This window comes from Camellia sinensis, chromosome 11 (genome assembly GCF_055761805.1).
Source record: "Camellia sinensis isolate YWXY chromosome 11, ASM5576180v1, whole genome shotgun sequence".
In the NCBI taxonomy this organism is placed as follows: Eukaryota; Viridiplantae; Streptophyta; class Magnoliopsida; order Ericales; family Theaceae; genus Camellia; species Camellia sinensis.
In genome coordinates this window covers 98,805,520-98,829,262 of record NC_138971.1, presented here as the reverse complement: position 1 = coordinate 98,829,262, position 23,743 = coordinate 98,805,520, and the positions used below count along the sequence as shown (strand labels likewise).

At 33.5% G+C, this 23,743-nt stretch overlaps 1 protein-coding gene and 1 long non-coding RNA gene across 8 annotated transcripts; both read left to right on the top strand.

Annotated features, from left to right (window-relative positions):
* The first annotated feature begins 3,655 nt into the window (after window positions 1–3,655).
* LOC114287378 (uncharacterized) lies at window positions 3,656–5,883 on the top strand. Its single transcript, XR_014345304.1, has 4 exons — window positions 3,656–3,860; window positions 3,981–4,043; window positions 5,328–5,706; window positions 5,825–5,883. It is a non-coding gene; the product is annotated as an uncharacterized LOC114287378 (long non-coding RNA).
* A 9,259-nt stretch (window positions 5,884–15,142) lies between these two features.
* Window positions 15,143–23,434, top strand: LOC114285583 (uncharacterized). 7 transcript variants are annotated; one of them, XM_082894386.1, is made up of 9 exons: window positions 15,198–15,599; window positions 15,846–15,898; window positions 20,024–20,115; window positions 20,197–20,358; window positions 20,486–20,560; window positions 20,917–21,028; window positions 21,198–21,291; window positions 21,437–21,586; window positions 23,208–23,434. In XM_082894386.1, the coding sequence occupies exons 3-7, from the start codon at window positions 20,036–20,038 to the stop codon at window positions 21,231–21,233; spliced, it is 465 nt and encodes a 154-aa protein (XP_082750512.1). In that variant the 5' UTR covers window positions 15,198–15,599; window positions 15,846–15,898; window positions 20,024–20,035; the 3' UTR covers window positions 21,234–21,291; window positions 21,437–21,586; window positions 23,208–23,434. The 7 variants fall into 7 exon arrangements, 6 of the variants coding, with proteins under 6 accessions (XP_082750515.1, XP_082750512.1, XP_082750514.1 ...); XM_082894388.1 differs by lacking the exon at window positions 15,198–15,599 and having other exon boundaries at window positions 15,760–15,898; window positions 20,197–20,243; window positions 20,307–20,358; XM_082894389.1 differs by having other exon boundaries at window positions 15,143–15,898; window positions 20,024–20,095; window positions 20,197–20,243.
* Window positions 23,435–23,743: the final 309 nt, after the last annotated feature.

Genomic DNA, 23,743 nt, shown 5'->3' with positions numbered 1-23,743 from the left:
ATAATAGCAAATAAAACAAAGCAACAAGCAAAGCCTTATAAAGATTGAAGAGAAGACCAATTCTAGGCAACAAATCAAGACAAACTGTAACAACCCCATCGCGTAATACTTTATATTTAATTAACGACAGAGATTTGAATTTTATGGCCTACTATTTTGATTTAATTTGAGAATTATGAAAATTATGGAAACTGATTTGTATACGATTTTATGGGAGATTTATTTTGGAATTAGAACTTGAAAGCCTAAGTGGTTCAAGAAAGAATCATTAGTGAGTTGACTTATTTTAATTTCGTGTATCGGGCCATATGGGGGTGTAATTAAAAAATTTGATTCAAATTTGTAAAATGGAAGTTTGATTAATTGGGTCTGAATTGGACTTAATTACGTTATGAGGAGTGGAATTAAGGTTATTGTGGATTAAATTAATTTATGAGGCATTTAATCTGAGTATATAATTTAATACCAGAGACCTTGAGTTGACCTGAAATTGAGGGCCTTACTGATGTGAGAAATCACAACTGATGATGGGAATAAGCTTAATTTGATATTTGGAGCCTTTTGGGAGTTTGATTAAAAATCTGAGTCGGACGGATAAATTTAAATATAATTAATTGGGCTCTAGTGGAAGTCAAATTAGGTTAATTAAATTATGTGGGACTTATGATTAGTCATGATTTTATGTTGTTGATGTGGAATTGCATGTTTAAGGATGTGCATATTAAGGATTTGAAGTTGTGTCTGTCGGTTATAAGAAATCTGTTGAAATTGTGACCTTTGGACTGAAAATTGAAAGCCTTAAAGGCGCGATAAACTGAAACCGACCACATATTTGTGATCATCATGATTTTTAGAGCCTAGTATTAAGTTTTGTAAAAATCTGATTCAGAATAAATTAAATTGATTTTATTAATAATTTATATTATATATATATATATATTTATACAAGCCTCTTGGGCTCAACCTCATTTTGGAGACACTACAAGAAAATACATTTTTGGTGACCACTTTTGTCGACTAATAACATTTTGGTCGCCAAAAGTTGTGGAATTGGCGACAAAAAATTATGTTAGTCGGCAAAAGTACAGTATTTAGCTACTAAAATTTTTTAGTCAGGGTATATTGATTATTGGCGACTAAAAAAAAAATTTAGTCGCTAAAAATGCCACAATTGGCGACTAACAAAAAATTTAGTCACTAAATTTTTCACAATTGGCGACTAAAACATATGTTAGTCGCTGTATAGTTAGTTTTGGCTACTAAAATTATTTAGTCGTTGAATGAGAAACAAAAATTTATTTTTTATCTTTGGCGACCAAAAGTTTCGTCGCCAAATATTTATTTTTAGCGACTAAAACATATTTTAGTCGTTGTATAGTTAGTTTTTCCTACTAAAATTATTTAGTCGCCGAATGAAAAACAAAAATTTAATTTTTATCTTTGGCGACCAAAAAATATTTATTTTTAGCGACTAAAACATATTTTAGTCATTGTATAGTTAGTTTTGCCTACTAAAATTATTTAGTTTCCGAATGAAAAACAAAAATTTACTTTTTATCTTTGGCGACCAAAAGTTTGGTTGCCAAATATTTGTTTTCAGCTACTAAAACATATTTTAGTCGTTGTATAGTTAGTTTTGCCTACTAAAGTTATTTAGTCGCCGAATGAAAAAAAAAATTTACTCTTTATCTTTGGCGACCAAAAATTTGGTAGCCAAATATTTATTTTCAGCGACTAAAACATATTTTAGTCGTTGTATAGTTAGTTTTGCCTGCTAAAATTATTTTGTCGCCGAATGAAAAAACAAAAATTTACTTTTTATCTTTGGCGACCAAAAGTTTGGTCGCCAAATATTTATTTTCAGCGACTAAAACATATTTTAGTCGTTGTATAGTTAGTTTTGCCTACTAAAATTATTTAATCGCCGAATGAAAAATAAAAATTTACTTTTTATCTTTGGCGACCAAAAGTTTGGTCGCAAAATATTTATTTTTAGCGACTAAAACATACTTTAGTTGTTGTATAGTTAGTTTTGCCTACTAAAATTATTTAGTCGCTGAATGAAAAACAATGGCGACCAAACGTTTGGTTGCCAAATATTTATTTTTTGTGACTAAAACAATTTTTAGTCGCCAAAGAACTAAAATATTTGGAGGGAAACATTTCAAATTTTGGAGAGATTTATAAAATATATTTAGTGACTAAAAAATATTTTAGTTGCCAATAACCACATATATATATTCTTCTTTCCTCATTTTTTTTGCCCTAAATTGAATTTGTTTATCTAAAGGAGCTCTCTCTTCCCCATTTATGGGTTATCGATCTCAATCCGTTAAGACGCTCTGTATGTCTTTGCCACCATCACCGACACCACCGGCGGTCTTTGCCTAACAGCTAGGCCAGTAAGAAGAAAAGAGGCATTTATCTATCACTTGAGAATTGATTAAGGCATGAAGATCTTCCTTCATTGATAAAAATCGTATCGATCTTGGTTGAGAAATCAACCTTGGAGTTGAAAGGGTTGGTGTGGCCAAAAGTGAGAACTCCTTCAATCTATTTATCCATCACCCTGCTTTGTCGAAGCCATCCTTCTATATCTCCTACAGACCCAACCCATTGAAGAAAGTATTCATACCTAGATCTCGGTTAGCACATATGACTGTAAGCCTTGTGGTGGTGATACCAGAGAACAACTCATCAATAGCTATAGGCTAGGGCTAGGGCTCCACATCGATTGAGCTCCCTTCGGTTTGACTAATTGATGGTGGGTCCACCGTAGTTCTATGGAAACAAGCCAACCATGCTTGATCTTCTTAGGCTGGGGATTGGAGCTGGTGGAGCCTCCACTGCTGGCTTTTCGGCTTTGTTTACTTCCATTGGAGATGGGCTTGATGTTGCGGCGACCAGTGGCGGAGCCAGGAACTTAAGTTAGAGGGGGCAGTTATTAATTACAATTTGTTATTTAAAAAAAATCATTATGAGCTAAATTAAGATAAGAATAATTTTATGAGCTAAATTTAAGCATAACAAATTAAAAATCATTATTAATAGGAACAAATCAAAATTCTATAATAGTGTGTAATACATCAGTGCGGGATGGTAATATAATTTTGGCACAAAAATTACCAGGCTTCAAAATTCCTATTTTTAGAAAATAAAAACACATCATTTATAACACTAATTATTATAAAATCTATTTAATTTTTATTTGACAAAAAATATTAAAGAGATCTTATTGGTTACAAATGATGTATTTTAAATGGAAATTATTACATAGTTTTCGAGTATCATATGGCATTGACTATGTGATGCTCAAAATATGAGAAATCATAAATTACACTAAATAGTTTGTCAACTACCTCAAATAAATGAGTTAATTATATTCAATCCACAAGATTTCGTATTACGCTATCGGTTTAAACTACTACGTAAATACATTTTGTATATGCCCACACAACAAAAACAAAAAAAATTCGAAATTGGAAACATCTGAAAAAAAATGACTTTATAATATTGAAAACATCTATAAAATTGTAAACATCTGTAAAATTTTTAACAACCAAAATTTGGTCGCAGATGTTAAAACGACCCTGTTTTGAATGTTATTTAAGTAAATTTTGATTCAATACCGACCAAACAGTTTTGTAGGGAAAAAATTGCCCTATATCGGCCGAGTGAATTTTTCAAACTCTTTATACAGTCACTCCCGCGCACCACTCCTCATACACATCTCATTGTCGATTCTCCTGCTCGATTGTAGTCAACAAAGTCGCTCCTCCTCCGTCATCGCAGTCGCCTGTGTCGCTTTTTCGACCAAGCATCAGCGGCACTTCGAGAAGTACTTGGGCCTCCATTGTTAGGTATGTATTTTCTCTCTCTCTCTCTCTCTCTCTCTCTCTCTCTCTCTCTCTCAATCTTTGTATTTGTGTTCCATTACTCCTTTTACTCACATGGTTGCTCTCTCTTTTCGCACCTAACAGCACCACCATCACCATTTTTCTGCTACTACCAGTTCGCCTATCTTCAAACAACCCCGAGATCAGGTATGGGTCCGTTCTCTCTGTCACTCAATTTCTCTATTATCCTTTGTTTTCCCTAATTTTCAAAATCAATTTTGAAAATTTTCCCTAATTTTCAAAACCTTAATGAGTGAATGTTTAAAGGGATGGCCTCAAATCATACTCTCCAGACAATGAAAAAAATGAAAACTGATATATATATATATATATATATATATATATATATATATTGTTGTTTGTTCTGTGTGGATGATGGCAAAGTTGTAACCATCCGAAGGAGAATTTTGGTTGGATGTGTGCCTTAAATTTTGTTGGGGTATGGGGAAAGTTAAAGGAGACATTGTTGATGGACCAGCGTCTGTGTCCATTGATGGTATTGTTAGTGTTGAGCATCACAATTACTCTGTCTGGTGTTTGGAGAGGAGGTAGGATGTAACCTTGTTGAGCCTTGATCTTTACGCTTTGATTCACCTTGGCTTCCACATCGTTCCAAAGAGGGCCGGTGGGTGGAATTGTTGGGGGAGATCTTTTAGGATGGTTAGGGTAGTAATTGAGAATGGCTAAACCATTTGGAGTTGTGCTATTCCGGCTAAACACTTTTGAACTTGCCCAGTAATTTTCTTAAATGGTCTTGATCGGCTTTTATTGAAACAGAGTATTAAAATTATAATCTGATTTTTCAGATTTAATCAGGAAAAGAATATTAAGAATATAATCTGACGTTCTCCGTCTTTCCTGGCTAAAATGCTTCCATTTGTCATTTGATTCTCCTGTATTCTTGTTCAATATCATGGGATTTTATTGAACCTGACTTCTGTGTATTAGAACCTGTTGTTGAATAAGGGATTGAGATCCCCTTGAATGGTTGTTGACTGGTTAATTCTATTCATGGTTTTTATGTTTTTGTGTACAACAAATGGAAGCAGTTCTTCTCTCAAATTTTCATAAATAGTGTGCCTCTTCTAATTTGATAGTTTCTTAGTTTCTTTTCCCCGTGGTAAGCAATAAATTAGATTTTGACATTAACTTTTATAAATGTTATAATTTCTCATTCCAATTGGACCAGAAAAGGGTGAAAAGAAACCTTGAAAACATTGTTTGACATCTGGGGCAGTAACTTGATGGAAACTGTGGCTTGTAATTGACACCTCCAAATTTCAAACTATTAGACCTCTTCCTATTTTTTATTGTTAGAGGTCTTGGTGCATGAATTCTCTCTCTCTCTCTCTCTCTCTCTCTCTCTCTCTCTCTTTCTCTCTCTCTCACTCACACACACTCAAAGCATCATCTTATTATATATACTCGCAGGAGTTCATTAGCTCACAATGAGGAGGCTAGTGGAACTAGTAATTCCAGTGGAGATGCAGTCAGATGTTTTGAAGGAATAAGTGGGTAGAGAAGTACACGTAACCGCACAAAGAAAATAAATGTTCCCTTCTCCAATGAGACACACGTAACCCAACAATGAAAATAAATGTTCCCTTGTTCATGGTCCGAGCATTTTGGACCCCGTTATTGAAATTGATGAATTCTCTCCTGAAATGAGACACATTGGGTCCCACAATATAGGTAGTGGTAGTGATGATGGCTCAGATGTAGCGCTAGACAAGTTGAAGCAGATGAGATGTTGGCTCGTGAGCTCCAAGAACAATTATATAATGAGGCACTGGGAGTTAGAGATGGCGAAGTTTGTTCCTTTGCTCTACTTCTATTTATTTATTTATTTTTAATTAACTTGTGGTTAGATGCTTTATTACTCTCTCTTTTTTCTTTTATTTTTCTGAATAATTATTACGTACCAACAGATTAATACAGACATATAGCATTGGCATGGCAACAGGAGGACAATGTTTGATTGGGTGGATTAGAGCATGGGATTGGGATTATTTATCCGTGGGCCCAATTATCCTATGTTTGTTTTAACATTTTGGTTTAGGATAATTAATCCAATGGATAATTAATCCAACAAATTTGTAGTATTATTAGTAATGGGGTAGGGGTGGGATTATTAATCCAATGAATATTAATCCAATTGGATAGTGAATATCACACTAATTTATATTTTATAGTAGTAACAGTTGTACACAGTAAGTAGGGATCTTTATATTTCAATCCTGTTTTCAAATTGATGACTGTGATACAATTGGTAATTTTCTTCTTTATGTAGTAACAGTTGTACACAAGTATTATAATTAGTTCTATGATTTAGCTGATGCATTATATGATTTTAGTTTATGAGCTTATTTCGAATCATATATTATGCATGAATAGTGCAGATTTTGAGGTGAAAGATTTTTATTTATGTTGCATCTTTGAGTTACTTTACCACAGGTCCATGTTTGAGGACATGGCCACCAATTGTTTGGTTAAATTTCTCAATGCCTATTATCATGTCAAACTATCCTAAGATTTTTATTTATGTTGCATCTTTGAGTTACTTAACCACAGGTCCATGTTTGAGAACATGGCCACCAATTGTTTGGTTAAATTTCTCAATGCCTATTATCATGTCAAACTATCCTAAGATTTTTATTTATGTTGCATCTTTGAGTTACTTTACCACAGGTCCATGTTTGAGGACATGGCCACCAATTGTTTGGTTAAATTTCTCAATGCCTATTATCATGTTAAATTTCTCAATGCCTATTACCACAGGTCCATGTTTGAGTTACTTTACAGGTCCATAAGTTTCTCTGGCATGTTCTATTATTACATTAAGTTTCTTAACTCCATGCTTGCCTTTTGGAGTCAAGATTGCCCTTCAAAATATCCACCACATGCACTGTACATATATGGAGTTAAAACCGAAATATGTTAAATAAGTTTATTGATAAATGCTAATAAATCTGGTGATTGTTTTGGTTGATTTTTCTTGGATGGACATTGGTATTAGCTCTTTGCCTTTCCAAGGATATCCACCATTTTATACATCACCTTGAAATCAGATTGCTTTCTCATAGTGTAAACTAACCTCCATCTCTTTGTGTTCCGCTTACATATGTTGTTTAGGATACTGTTGAGATAGCCTCTGTTATCCATGCTATCTACCGTAGTTAATTTCTACTAGTTAATTTACATGTTCAATGCAATAATTGGTTGCTTCTTCATGTGGCTGTACTAATTATTTTAATAATTATTTGATGATCATAATGTATATAAAAAATCATATATCACTCTATTGCAGAGCTTGAGAACACCCCAAATAATTAAAGATTTCCAATATGCTGCCACATTTCATGATCTCAACAAAATAGGAATCCCCGTTTGGCTTGGGCTTGAAAAACCTTTTTTTTTTTTTTTTTTTTTTTTTACTAAATAAGCCAAAAAGCAAAAACGCTGAACTCCACCCAAGTGTGGAAATGTTCAAATGTGTTTGGGTTAATTCAGGTATTTGCTGATAGTGCATTAGTGGAGATGACATTGTTGTCTAACTGGCCTTAATGATTTTCTCATGAGTAATGATGATTGTTTCGTTGTTTGTTTCCTTTTATATATATATTTTTTCTACATTTGTTGGTGATTTATGCCGATATTTATATTATTTCTCTGGTTTTACTTGTTGAGTTTGGCTCCTTATCAACCTTGGAGTCAATGTCAGGATAGAATTGGGTCATAGGATACACTACAAGAAATCTAGGCTATTGTGACAAAATTTGGTGACGAAATTTTTTTTTGTCTTAAAATTTAACCCAAAGATGACGAAATATTAATTTTGTCGTTTGTTTTAATTTTTCTCAAAAGTATAGGAGACGAAAACAAAATTTCGTCTGCAAAAATGAGGCGCCAATTTCATTTGCATTGGCGCGAATTATTTTAGATCATTGGAGACGAACATTTTTGTCACAAAATATAATTTTTTTTGTGATGGACGTAATTCGTCGCCAATAAATTTCATACCTATTAAACGATGTCGTTGCATATTTTCATTTATTAGGCGACAAATATATTTTTGTCTGAGAAGGATAAGTTATCGAAGACGAAAATATCTCGTCACCAATAAACATTCCATCATGTAGACAATGTCATTTCATTTTTCTATTAAATAGGCGACAAATATATTTTTGTCTCGGAAGAATAAGTTGTGGGAGACGAAAATATTTCGTCACTAATAAATTCTAATTGATTGTGTGACGAATATATTTTTCGTCTCATAAGGTTAAGTTGTGGAATACAAAAATATTTTGTCACCAATAATAAATTCTTTGTTCTGGTATTTAAGGATACAAAAATATTTTATCACTAATCATTTCTCTTTATTAAAATGTCGTGGTTTTGTGTTTCGAAGCATTGAAATTGTGACCCCAAGAGATACACTCTGGCGCTTATCACTCATTTTCATGTACATGGACCTTGAAGTCGTGACCCAAGAAGACACTTTCTACAAACCCTCATTTCTCTCTCGCACTTGAGTCTACTCCTCTCTCACAAGTATTGAAGTCATGACTCAAGAAGACACTCTGTAAACCATTTCTTCTATTTCGCGCTAAAGCCCCTCTCTTCTGTCTCACACTTAAGCCCTTCATGCATGCCAGCATTGAAGCTATTATCCAAGAAGGCACCCTATGCAAACCCACTATTCTTTCTCACAGTGACTGTCACGCCCCACTTTTTATTACTCAAAGTATTACCAATTTCATTTACTTAATTCCATTTCAGAGATAACATGCGGAAATAAACTCGTACATTCAACTTGTAGAAGTGAATAACATTGCTCTCATTCGTATGCAAGTAAATACAACATGAGTACACTAAATAAATTGCCCTTGGGCTTACATCATTAAAAGTCAAGAAGAAGGGTATAACCCTTTTTACAAAAATGGCATTCCGTCAACACAAAAGAGGCCCCGTGGCCAACAAATAAAAAGATCCAACCTTGTAGAACATCCTGGCTATCACCTGAAAAAGATTCAACAACGTGGGATGAACATATAGTCCAGTAGGGATCTCAACATGATCTCCAACAATAACAACTTACAGATAGCTATGATCATGAATGTTCATTCTCATACTAGAATAGTAATGTAGCAGTTTATACAAAATATACATAAGTATGAACTTTTCGAAAACAGCCATTTCATTCGACGCTATAAGCGGTTCACCTTTTTTTTTCCTTTTTATTACCCATTTTTCCAAACTTTCATGACTATAACAGTTTTAGATAAAAACAATTTCACCAAGCCCATTACTCTTTCCCCATTTTCCGTACTTACAACAAAATGACCTTTTTTGAAAACATGTTCACAAATACCCCATTTTCCTTCACACTTTCCAAAATCTCAAAATGGCATTTTGGTTTGTTCCCAATACATTCATATCAATACATGCATATCTTAAATAAAAGGGAAATAACAAATCATCAACATGTATATAATCCACAAATGAGGCAGCTCGGCCTTTCAAAACTGTAACCATCGCAACCCATAACATACTTAGATACACTGACGATAACAATTAAAACTCTGCTCTACCGGCTATATGCACAGTAAGCTAAGGATACGCCAAGCGATAAGCGAGATAATAACTCATTTTAAACATTTCATACCTCATAATAGATACACATTTTAGTACTGTATCAATCTCAGATAAAAACACTTCCATACTTCACAAATGATACACATTTTAGTGTTGTATCAATAACATGTAAAAACACTTCCAATATCAATAAGCACACATATAGTGGTGCTAATGGAGTCCATCCCCTATCTCCTCCCAAACAAAATCCGGTTTAGAGGTCCATCCCCTATCTTCCCCTAAACCGTTGAGTAACCAAAAACACTTCTATACTTCACAAATGATACACATTTTAGTGCTGTATCAATATCAAACAAAAACACTTCTAATATCAATAAGCACACATATAGTGGTGCTAATAGAGTCCATCCCCTATCTCCTCCCAAACAAAATCCGGTTTAGAGGTCCATCCCCTATCTTCCCCTAAACCGTGGAGTACATCCCCTATCTCAAATGGAGAAGATGAAGGCCAAAAACCAAAGTGCTCCAAATCGCCAAACTTTCAGATTAAAATGAAGATCAAGGGAAGCTCCACACTCAATACAAAGGAACTAGGGTAGAAGATCACTAGAACTAGATGTATTTATAGAGAGAAGATGTAGTCTAAAGAGAGAAACTCTCAAGTTATTCATTCAATGAACTTCATTAAATTGATTAATGTATCTCATACATTCATGATACATAATGCATCTTCTATATTAATGAATTCATTAGATAGATTAATGTATTTTACATATTCATAATAGAAACATAATGCATCTCTAAGATTCATTCATAATAAATCCATCACATTCAATGTATTAGCATTAGTCTTCTATACATTGTATAAATAGGTATCAATGATTAGTCACCATCTAATTGATGTACATGTATCTTACTAATGAGATGAATCTAGTATAATCATGCATAATCTTTGAAAAGTTGTCATATATTACAATTAAACAATGAAGGTAAAATCGGGATCGCTATAGTGACGGCCCCTCTTGCATGCAAGCAGTTTTTCTCATTATTTGAACCAATTCTACCATTTCCGTTTAGAACACCCATTTCAGAAAAATTGAAGGTCAAAACCTCTCTCCACAAAAAAAAAAAAAAAAAAAAAGATAATTAATGTAGCTTTTTTTTTTGTGAGAAAAAATAAAGAGAAACAAATAATAAAAAAATTGTAATTTTCAAAATTAATAAAAAATATTACCTTGTTTAGTATGGAGTTTTCAATAATTAATTTTTAAAATTTGGTGATAAAATTTATTTTCGTTTTAGAACGTAACCCAAACATGACCAAATATTACTTTTGTCGTTTCTTTTAATTCTTCTCAAAACTATAGGAGACAAAAAAATAAATTCGTCAGAAAAAAAGAGGCGCCAATTTTTTTTCTTGTTGGCGCCAATTATTTTAGCTCATTGGAGACGAACATTTTTGTCACAAAATTTAAAGTTTTTTGCGACAAAAGGAATTCGTCACCAATAAATTCTAAACTTATTAGACGATGTTGTTTCATTTTCTTATTTATTTGGTGACAAATATATTTTTTGTCTGGGAATGATAAGTTATGGGAGACGAAAATATTTTGTCACCAATAAACTCTTCATGCTCGTTTTATCTTTCTGTTAATTAGGCGACAAATATATTTTTGTCTCGGAAGGATATGTTTTGGGAGATGAAAATATTTCGTCACTAATAAATTCTCCATGTGATTGATTGCGCGACGAATATATTTTCGTCTCATAAGGTTAAGTTGAAATAGACGAAAATATTTCATCACCAATAAATTCTCTATCCTCACACAACGTTGTTTTTGTATTTTGTTGATTAGGCAACGAACATATGAGTTTGAGACGAAAATATTTTATCACTAATTATTTCTCTTTATTAAAATTTCATCAGAAATTAAGAGACACTCTCACCTTAATCACTTACTTTCACACACACACAAATACTAAAGTCGTGACCCGAAAAGACACCCTCTACAAACCCTCATTTCTCTCTCGCACTTGAGCCTCCTCTCTCACAAGTATTGAAGCTATGACTCGAGAAAACAATCTCTATAAACCATCTCTTCTATTTCGCACTAAAGCTCCTCTATTCTCTCTCACATTTAAGCCGTTTGTGCATGCAAACATTATTATCCAAGAAGACATTTTGTGCAAAGCTACTATTTTTTCTCACAGTAAACCCTTCTCCACAAAAAGAAAATAATAATAATAATAATTAAACAAGGAAACAAAATATAAGAAATCTAGGCTATTGTGACAAAATTTGGTGACGGAATTTTTTTTTGTCTTAAAATTTAACCTAAAGATGACAAAATATTAATTTTGTCGTTTTTAATTTTTCTCAAATGTATAGGAGACGAAAAAAAATTTCGTCTGCAAAATTCAGGCACCAATTTCATTTGCATTGGCGCGAATTATTTTATCTCATTGGAGACGAACATTTTCGTCACCAATAAACACTCTATCATGCAAACGATGTCGTTTCATCTTTCTATTAAATGGGTGACAAATATATTTTTGTCTTTGAAGAATAAGTTGTGGGAGATGAAAATATTTCGTCACTAATAAATTCTGATTGATTGCGTGACGAATATATTTTTCGTCTCATAAGATTATGTTGTGGCAGACAAAAATATTTCGTCACCAAAAATAAATTCTCTGTTCTTGTATTTAAGGAGACAAAAATATTTTATCACTAATTATTTCTCTTTATTAATATGCTATGGTTTTGTGTTTCGGAGCACTGAAACCGTGACCCCAAGAGACACACTCTGACCCTTATCACTCATTTTCATGTGCACGGACACTTAAGTTGTGACCCAAGAAGACACTTCCTACAAACCCTCATTTCTCTCTCGCACTTGAGCCTACTCCACTCTCACAAGTATTGAAGTCGTGAAACAAGAAGAAACTCTGTAATCCATTTTTTCTATTTTCGCACTAAAGCCCCTCTCATATGTCTCACACTTAAGCCCTTTATGCATGCAAGTATTGAAGCTATTATCCAAGAAGGCACCCTATGCAAAACCGACTATTCTTTCTCATAGTGAAGGCGCTTCTTGCATAAGCACTTTTTCTTATTGTCTGAACCAACTCTACCATTTCCGTCTAGAACACTCATTTTAGAAAAATCGCAGGTCAAAACCCCTCTCCACAAAAAAAAAAAAAAGATAATTAATGTAGCTATTTTTTTGTGAGAAAAAAAAAACAAAAGAAAAATTAATAATAATTTTTTAATTTTCAAAATTAATAGAAAACATTACCTTGTTTAGTATGGAGTTTTCAATAATTAATTTGTAATTTTTAATCAATATTTTTTTAGTGAACATTTTTTTAATATTATAATTTTTTTTCTTTCTTTTTTTTTTAACTTTTTAAATCCCTTTAATTTAGATGAGGGAAAATTGCAGCAGTTGTCCCGATACTTTGGTCCTTGTGTCATATAAATGGTATGTGCCATATCTATATCTATATCTATATCTATATCTGTATCTATCTATCTATCTATCTATCTATCTATCTATCTATCTATCTATCTATCTATCTATCTATCTATATCTATATCTACATATTATATAAGGAAAATGGGGGTTTTTAACTTACAGGCTTTGTGGGAGTTCCAATATCCCAATCTTAATTTTCTAAATTTTTATTTAAAAAAAAAAAAGCTTAGCATTTATTGACTTCTCTCAACCCATTTTTTGACTTCTCTCATATCTACTCCTACACCCTTTTCAACTTCTCCCATACATTATGGCTAGTGATGAGATTGTTAAATTATTTTTATAAAAGAATCTTTAAAAAAATAATTTGTATATTAAAAAAATATCTAAAACAAACATATATTCTTATTAAATCTATCTATCTATCTATCTATACTATACTATATATTAAGCAAAAGGAGGTTTTTAACCTCAAGTCTTGTGAGAGCTCCAATCTCCCAAACTAAATATCCTGATTTTTTGATTTAAAAAAAAAAATCTTAACATTTATTAATTTCTCCCAACTCCCAAGTCTTACTATCATAATAACACTTTAATGCATTAAGAACAAGCATAAAAAAATTCTTTGAAATCCAACACATATGAATTCTTTGAAAAGTCTCAACACATATGATTATTATCCCTCATAATAACACTTTAATGCATTAAGAACAAGCATAAAAAAAAATTTCTTGAAAAGTCCAATACATATAATTGTTATCAAAATATTAAAGTTTAATATAATATAATAAAAAAAAAGACATTTAATTCCTTGAAAAGTTCAACACATATGATTATTATCAAAATATTAAACTTTAATATAATATAAAAAAGGAAAATAAAAAAAGACATTTAAAAAAAAATTAAAAATCACAATTCACGTATATAGATAATTGTAAACGCAATCCGTTCGTAGCACGGGTGATATGCTTGTGTATTATATAAGGAAAAAAGGGTTTCTAACTCACATGCCTTGTGGGAGTTTCAATATCCCAATCTTAATTTTTAAAATTTATTGACTTCTCTCAACCCACAAGCTTTTTCGACTTCTCTCATACCTACTCCTACACCATTTTCAGCTTCTCCCATACATTATGGTTATTGATGGGATTATTAAATTATTTTTATAAAAAAAAATTTAAAAATAATTTGTATATTAAAAAAATATCTAAAATGAATATAAATTCTTATTAAATCTATATATATATATATATATATATATATATATTATACAAGTAAAATGGGGTTTCTAACCACAAGTCTTGTGGGTGCTTCAATATCTCAAACCAAAATTTCTAATTTTTTGATTTTAAATAATTAAATTTCAATTTATCAATTCACTACAAGAAAATGCACTTTTGGCGACCACTTTGTCTCTCTCTCTCTCTTTCACTCATCACTCTGTCTCTCTCTCTCTGTCTCTCTGTCTCTCTCTCTCTTCTTTATTTGTCTCACACTTATCCCTCTCTCTCATCACCCATCTCCTCTACCACATTCACCACTACTGCAAATGTCATTCCACTACCACCACTACTACCACTATTGCCACTCCACCTCTACAACTAACATTATTACCACCATCACCACCACTCCACTACTACCACCACCACTACTGCCACTACTACTACCATTACCTCTCCTCCACCACCGCCACTTCATCTCCTCTACCACTACCACAACTTCACCACTAATCTCCTTCGTCATCGCCGCCACCACCGCCACCACCACCACCACCACCACCATCACCTCTTATCCACCATCTTCACAACTACTACCGCTCCCTCTCCTCTACCACAAAAAATTAGTTCTTGATTTTTAGTAACAAAAAAAAAAGCGCCGCATAAAAATATTTTTTATTGACCACAAAAAATTAACTTTATTTTAATAGAAAATATTTTTCATTAAAATATTACTCCTACTTCTACCAAATAAAAAAATAATAATAATTTTTTTCATTAAAGTAAAAATGAAACAAATAAATTTTCAACCTTAGTAACTAAAAAAAAATGAAAAATCAAAAGAAAAAAATTGCATTAACTATAAAAAAAAAATTAACAAAAAAAATAATAAAACCCCATAGTGTGATCAATATAGTGTGATCAATATATATTCTTAGAAATAGTCAAAATCCCCAATTTTTCCAAATTTCCTCAAACCCTTTGGCGCCTATGATTTCTTTTTCCCTTTTCTCTCATTTTCACGTTCAATCTCTCTCTCTCTCTCTCTCTCCACATCTCCATCTCCATCTCCATCTCCATCTTCGCGCTACTCATCTCGCTCTCATTCCGACTCCTCCACCTGCAAGTGTGGTTATATATATTTTAAATAAGCGTGGTTATCTTAATTACACATTTTAAATAAGTGTGGTTATATATATTACGTTTCTCTGTATCTGATCTGATTTCTACCCACACTACTTCTAATATTGGGTTGTGTGATTCGATTGATTTCTGAGCTTCCCCTCAGATAATGGGTTATGTGATTCAATTTATTTCTTTCAACTTTCCATTGCCTCCACCATTGTTAGACCGTTCATCTTCAGCGCTGACAACGTCAGCCCAACTCTTCTTGTCGGCGTTGTGTCACCACGGTCAGATCCTTCAACTCTAGCTTTACTACTTCGCACATGAACACCAGCAACCACTGGAGCAAAAAAGCATTTCTCCCTCCCTCTCTCTCTCTCGCTCTCTCTATTGATTCTGCTAAAAACATCTATGTGCAACCATATATATTTGTCTCTATATTTATGTATATAGAACAGAGACCTCTACTCAACTGTCCATATATACTTATTCAAATCGAAAACCTAGACCCTACTTTGTGATTTTGAAAATAGGGTAATCACTGGCCTGCTACCACACCACTGTTAGCCACCATTGTTCTTGCCAGGTATTTCCTCTTCCCTCTATGTTTCAATTTGAAAACTTTTACTTCTTATCAATTTGTTTTTCTTCTTTTATTAGACCCATTTTGCATGTGTGCCTGATTTTTTTGTTTTATTTAATCAATTGTGTTTTTTTTATGATTTTACATTAATATTTGTGGGCATTTTTTTATTGATGGGTTTGTTTGGATTGAATGCTTTTAACAACAATTTTGATTAGCTTTGAGGTAAATTTTTTTGAGAATGGAAGTCTCTCAATGAATGTAGCAATTAGGATTGAACTGTTGTTAACCATTATCTATAAACTTTCGTAGATAATGTGTTTGTCAAATTGCCAACAAGAGTGTTCTATGTCAAGTAGGGTGTACAAAGTTGGTTTTAATGGTTTGCACTTTTACCCATCATCAGCTATATATACCCCTATTTTATCACCTTAGCAGAGGGTTGCTTTTCCTAGTTGCTTCTCGCTTCCTAATTTTGCTCCTCCAATTTTTTAAACCTCACATATCAATCCCACTTTGCCAGTTGCTTTGGCACTTACTTTAGCAACCATGCTCTCATAGGCAAGTTACTAAGGTGATGTAGGGACTGTGGCATACAAAAATAACTAGACTGATGAGTTGCAAGAAAATACAACAAAATACAACAAAGCATGTGAATAGCTTCAATTTCAAGGGTAAAACTGTAGAACCCACTGCCAGATGGCCCTACTTAAACATTGTTGAATCTTATCATGATCAACCAAGAAGCATCAAGATTAAAAAAGGAAAGCCTTTTCTTTAGGAATGATGTGTTTTTTCTTATATTCATGATCCTGCTCACAATAATATTCTTATTTGCAATGTTAGTGTTCTTGCCCCCAAAGTGAACCATTACTTTTAATTATCTAATTTCTTCTATAATTATTAATATCTCTTGCTTCTATTATTCACATACATAAACCACATTGGATTGTAAATAATATATGTACTCAATGTCTACAATTTATAATAGAATCTCATGTACATTTTTTTTTTTATAGTACATCATGTTCTCAATGCTAAAGCCTAAAGAATTATTCTTCTATGTGAAACCAATACCTTTAACAAGTTCAGCCCCTTGCGACTCACTATATTACTTTAGAGTACGAAACTACTTCCTTTTTGATGTTATAATTAATAATTCCAAGACTACACACCAAATTAGTCAGTTTAATGAAGTTCTCATTTTTTTGTGTATGCAGTACAATAATCTCCTCCAAGATTCATTATGAAACATAGGATGGGTCAACAGGAAGCAACTTGAAAACAAACCATGTTTTCATGTTTGCAAAAATATAAATACATAAAAGAAATAGAAAATTAGTGAAATAAAACATTCAAGTGAAAGAAATCTGCAAGATTTGAGACCAAATTCCACATTTAGCTAAAATATTTTTGGTCTCTTTTCTACTTCCCTTTGATTTCATTTGAGAACTTCAATACTCATACAGAAAAATAATGGAACTCACTCATTTGAGTTTCGCGTAGAGGACCTTTGGCGAGATCTTCATCAACCTGATACTAAAAATAAATAAAAAAAGAGACAAAACTCATTTAATGTAACGCCCTCAAAAAGACAACATTAAACCCATCAGATAAGACATGCATTTACATATAAACTAACCACATTCTTTTATTCATTAGAGTTCCATTACAAAATGTATTACATGTTAACAACAAAAGTAAATGCCCTACAGGCTTACAGCTTTCCAAGTTAACACTTGGTTACAACAAAAGAGTACTAACTCATACACATTAAGCCCTTGGCTTGTATTTACATGTAATACATCAAAAAGTAAAACGACAACAGTATGTCCGCCTCTAGCCTCCCAACCTATGTCCTTGGAGGTGGCATGCTTCCTGCACCTGAAATGATATTCCCATATAGGGTGAGCCACAGCCCAGTAGACATACACTAAACCAACCATGAACAATGACTAAAAGATTAGCAATTGATAGATGGCTAACACAGATACATTCACATAAATTACACATTTATGTCATACAACTTATGAGTCCAAGTTACCTTTCATTTTCTCTTTTTCAATAGATAAGCATGCTAGCTCTATCATCATTTCCACAGATATGTATAAAAACTATATCCCACATTCAGATAAGCATATAAGCTATATCCACATTCTCAACAGATATGTATAACAACAACATCCCACATTCACAGATAAGTATAAAAGCTATATCCCCACATCACAAAGATAAGCATATAAGCTCTATCTTCACTTCTTTAGACAAGCATATGAGTTGTATCTACGGAATTCATCCCCTATCTTCTCCCAACACTATCCGGTTTAGAGGTACATCCCCTATCTTCCCCTAAACCGCGGAGTACATCCCCCATCTCCTCCTCTACACATAACGTATATAAACACATCGGTTCTATATACAATCACCCAATACATACAGTTAATGTATTCTATCAACCGTCAAGTTCCATGACACATTTCATTGATTAGTTTCAGTTTGCCTAATCATCATGCATTGTCTACAACAATCACGACTATCCTCCACCGATAGCCCAAGCAGTTATTTCTAAACAGAAAATAAATGCACAAATGGATATTCAATCAACATTTCATTTCCTCATTTCTCACCATTAATTATCCCAATTAATCAAACAATGTAATTAGGCCATTTTCCATAATTACCATTTCAACCCTTAGGTCCCATTTTCATCAATGATTTAACATTTATTCCATTTCTCTATTCCAAACATGCATCTAGGTTTATTATGAATAAAACCCCAACTTTTGTAAAATTACACAAGCCCCAAACTTTCACAAAATTACCAAGCCAAGCCCAATATCTCAAAATACCAAAATTTAAAGACAAAATCCATAGAGAGGAGTAGGATATCCCTACCTCGAAGTTTGAGCCAAAAAGGAGATGAAGACTCGAAGATCAACTTGCTCCAAATCCAAACTTTTTCAGATTAAATTAAAGCTCTCAACGCCCTCTATCTTTTTAACAAAAGCCCTAGGCTAGATTCACACTCTAGGGAGATCAAATCTTAGAGAGGGTGTAAGTTTAGAGAGAGAGGGTCTCGGATTTAGGGTTTGATCAAAAAAAGAAGTGAAAAACTGAAGTTCAAAATCGCTACTGTCCGCTGATATAAAACACGCTCGCTCGAGCGAAGCCTTTGTCGCTCGAGCGACCAGACACAGAAACTCTCGCTCGAGCCAAGAAGTTCTCGATCGAGCGAAGAAAAACCCAGACCGCTCGAGCCAAGAAAAGCTCGCTCGAGCCAAGAAAGGCAACTCTCAGGTCCAGAACCAGACGCAACACTCGCTCGAGCGAAGCCACCCTGGCTCGACCCACCAGACACGAACCTCACTCTCGCTCGAGCGACCAACTCCTCGCTCGAGCGAAGGGCTAAAAATCTGGGCAGCAACACTAGGCTCCCAAACACAACCAACCTGAAACAAACCTGCCCAACACATCCTATAACTTAATAAGAAGCAAAAAGGATGCAAACAAGATAATAAACAACTACCAACATCCACGGACACATGTCCGGATCACTGTACAACAAGGGTAAACCCGGGATCGCTATATTTAAAGTTTCCACAACAGAATGTAAAGTTTCCACAACGGAAAAGACGGTGTTTGGACGAAGATAGCTTTTATTCAAGCACTCAAAATGTCACAGTTTTGAGCATAGCAGTAGCTGTTGTGCATATCCCCAAACCCAATGCAAACATTGTTAAACTAAGTGTTTCCTTGGTTAGATTTTTGTAGTTTTTGTTGTTAATTTTTCGTCTGGTTCAACTAAATGCCTTATTAGCAATTTTTGTCTTCTACGATGGCATTCTTTTTTAAGAAATTGGAAAAGCATTTATGATGAATCATCTCGAGTAAACCATTTTTGCAGGCTGTGAATGTTTGGTCTTTAAATGTTAAGAATGCCATTTTGCAAGTCTCATATTGTGGCTTCAATTTGATAAGAATCTTTATTTTGACAGCACTACTACAAAAATGCTTAAAGATCATACTTAAGGAAATTAAAACATGACACTTTTAATGAAAATGTGATTAAAAAGATTCTTACATTGAATCACTCCTTACATTGAATCACTTGCTCTTTGTTGCATACAGAATCCTCATTGCATGCAGTTTCTTTGGTCCAATTCCAAACTCAATAGGATCTCTGCAGCAGCTGGTCTTCTTGTAAGAATTTCAAGTCCGGTGTATATGTCTAGTCTCATGTCTTTGGTCTTTTTAATTATGGTACAGTAAATATATTAAACTTTTATTGGCATTGTCTGCAGAGCTCTGGATGTGAACAACTTCAGTGGACCGATCCCGCCTTCCATTGGTAATTTGTCTAATCTTTCATGGCTAGATTTAACCGACAACCAACTTAATGGAACAATTACAGTCTCTAGTGGGAGCACAACTGGTCTGGATATGCAAGTTAAAGCAAGGCACTTGTATGTCTCACCTCTTTGAAATATCAAACTTAAATTTTATTTTATTTTTTTCAAATTTTTTTAAAGATAACATGTTTTAGTATTATTTTTATTTAAATTTAAGAAAATTTCTGCCAATTATTCGCAGTCATCTGGGAATGAATCAGCTATTTGGCAGCATTCCATCTAAACTTTTCCACTCAAACATGAATCTGATACATGCGTAAGTTTCCAAATTGTAATCCTTGATGTTATTAATGACAAAACTTATTCATTAATTAGCATATTTTGACTTTATGGGAGCATATGATTCAGTTGTCGTGACACTGGGCGATCCTATGTGATCTAAATGTTATTAATGTCACAGGTTTTTTTAGTTTTTAATCACACTTAAAAAATGTGATTAAAAATGACCCTTTTTAATCACACTCCCAAATATCACACTTCGACAAAACTTAAAAAGTGTGATTAAATAACATAGATCACACACAAAAAAATGTGATCTTTTTTTGTTTTTGTAGTAGTGCTAGTGCATAACCTGTGAAACCATTGTGATTAGTTTTCTCATTCTGTTTGCAGTGGAGTCTCTAAGAAATCAAGTGGCAGTGCTAGACTTGTAATGACGACTATTATGGGAATGGTCTTCGGATATTTTATTAGAGTTTCATTCGCATCTGTTTATCTTACTAAGGCATGTTGGTAAATTCTGTGAAAAAACTAGTGTTGCACAAGACACTTATCACCTATCATCTATTTGATATTATTATTATTATTATTATTATTATTATTATTATTATTTCATGCATATGGTAATTTGTTATTAGTTGCTTTCTTACTAGAGAATAACAATGCAATTGTAGGATTATGCCATGGAGTTAGATGAGACACACATGTAATGCAGCACACTTGATGGTTGCCAGTTTGGCTGGAAGTTTAGCTCATGTAACATGCAAGGTTTCATCTCAAACTGGAGATCTCTTTTGCTGTTCTATTGTCCTGTTTTGTTATCTGAAAATATAGCATTCCTATCTGATTAGAATCTTATGTTTGTTTGCCTTTGTTACCTGGTGTTCGACAATGATTGTGTGATTACTGATAGGAACCCTTATGTGGCTCAATATCAAGTCAGCTTAGGAATTCGCTTCAGGGTTTAAATATTGCAAGTGAACTTGAACAAGCTGTGCAACTTGTTACTAATGATAACCTTGATCTGGGCTGTGCATTGATTGAACAAGCTGCAACAAAAAATGTTCGATTGCTTTCTATTTTCTTCCACAAGAATGCATTTATGCATATATTTATTTATCTATCAGTTAATGCATATGTTCACTTCAGTGCTTTTGATTCACATTATGCTAAATTGATAATGCATGCAATAACAGTAACAGTTTTCACTTCTAATATTTGGAAAAGCTGTTTTAGAAGTTGTATAGAAAACCGAAAAATACTTTGTTGTTGGATAAGGTTTTGAAATGGCCCTACATGTTTCTTCCTCAAATGAAGCTTACTACACAGGCAAAAATATGGCTTAACAAGTGTGGATTGAGAGGGAGAGTTATCAATCATCCCTAGAAACTTAAAATTCGAGGTGTTAACGCCCAAAAATCACCAAACGGCATCAAAGTTGCACGAAACTTGGCACACACGACTGTCTAGGCACGAGAGACTAGTGGGAGAAGATGGGACTGGAATCGGGTTCCCGGTTTGGGAGTTAGAGTCGGATTTCACGCTAGGCAAACTAGTTCCTTTAAAAACTTAGAATTCAAGGTGTTGACGCCCCAAAATCACCAAACGACGTCGGAGTAGTACGAAACTTGGCACACATGACCGCCTAGGCACAAGAGACTTGTGGGAGAAGTCGGGACTCGAATCGGGTTCCTAGTTTGGGAGTTAGAGCTGGATTTCACGCTAGGCAAACTAGTTTCTTAAGAAACGTAGAATTCGAGGTGTTGACGTCCCAAAATCACCAAACGGCGTCGGATTAGCACGAAACCTGGCACACACGACTGCCTAGGCATGAGAGACTTGTAGGAGAAGACGGGACTCGAATCGGGTTCCCGGTTTGGGAGTTAGAGCCAGATTTCACTCTAGGTAAATTAATTCTTTAAGAAACTTAAAATTCGAGGTGTTGACGCCCTAAAATCACCAAACGGTGTCGGATTAGCACGAAATTTGGCACACACGACCGCCTAGGCATGAGAGACTTGTGGGAGAAGACGGGACACGAATCGAGTTCCCGGTTTGGGAGTTAGAGCCGGATTTCATTATAGATAAACTAGTTTTGGGGACCAAAGGGTAGGAAGGAGCAAGGGGAGATAATGGCTGATGTTGTCAACTTTTTGAGGACTAAAGGATTCATTGGACACTTTGGAAGTGAAGGGAACTCATCCACAAGTGGACATACTTCTTGGTAAAGTATATTAACTTTAATATAACAAATTTTATAAAAGAATATATGTTTGAAAAATTAGAAAGTAATGGAAACATGCATAGGACATCCAATTTGTACAGGTGCACGGGGTGTATAAATTGTGAATTAGTCTAAAAAATATTTCTTTTTCTCTATACTTAAAGCTTCAAAAAAGGCCGTTGAAAGGCTAAATTATCACACAACCACAGATTTGTATAGGATCCAACAGAAACACCTTAGGAGGGACCAATATAAGTTGTATGAACTTACGGCACATTAATGGGATGCACCATTTGTGAATTAGCCTTAAATTAATTTTTTGTTCTCATAATCTCGAAAAAAAGTCTGTTAGAGGGATAAATTATATAATTGATCTAATTGTAAATTGATGAGTTACTAATGTTTTTAATCTTTTGTATAATTAATTAATTACTAAAGCTTTTAATTTATTTTTTTGCAGATTGGATTGGGGTGGCATTTTTGACGTGCAACAATGATGTAATTTGCTTGAATGTTCATTTTGTTTGATAAGGATACACATACTTTGTGGAGTTGCACTAGTTATTGTTGGATGTTTGGTAGAATTGTACAAGTTATAAGTTTTGGATATTTTGTAGATATTGAACTATTTTATTGTATTATGATGAAATTATTTGTTATGATGAATGAATATTTTCATTTTGTTAATTCGTAAATGTGTTGATGACAGGTTTGGTTAAGTTGTGAATGGAATTGTTATATTCAACAGGTTTCAACATGAACAGGGTTATATTTGTTGAACTAAAATTCAGATTTTGATAAAATAGGTATATAATGTGAAAAAAAATATTATGGAATTAGTGACAAAATTTTCCATCCCTAAAGAAGGTTTTTTCGTCTCTTATTTGGCTTAGGTGGAAGATTAATTTTGTCATGAATTCTTTATTTCATCGCTAAATGAATTTGTCACGACGAAAAATATTTTCACATTTTGTCACTATTACCCTCAATGTGTGA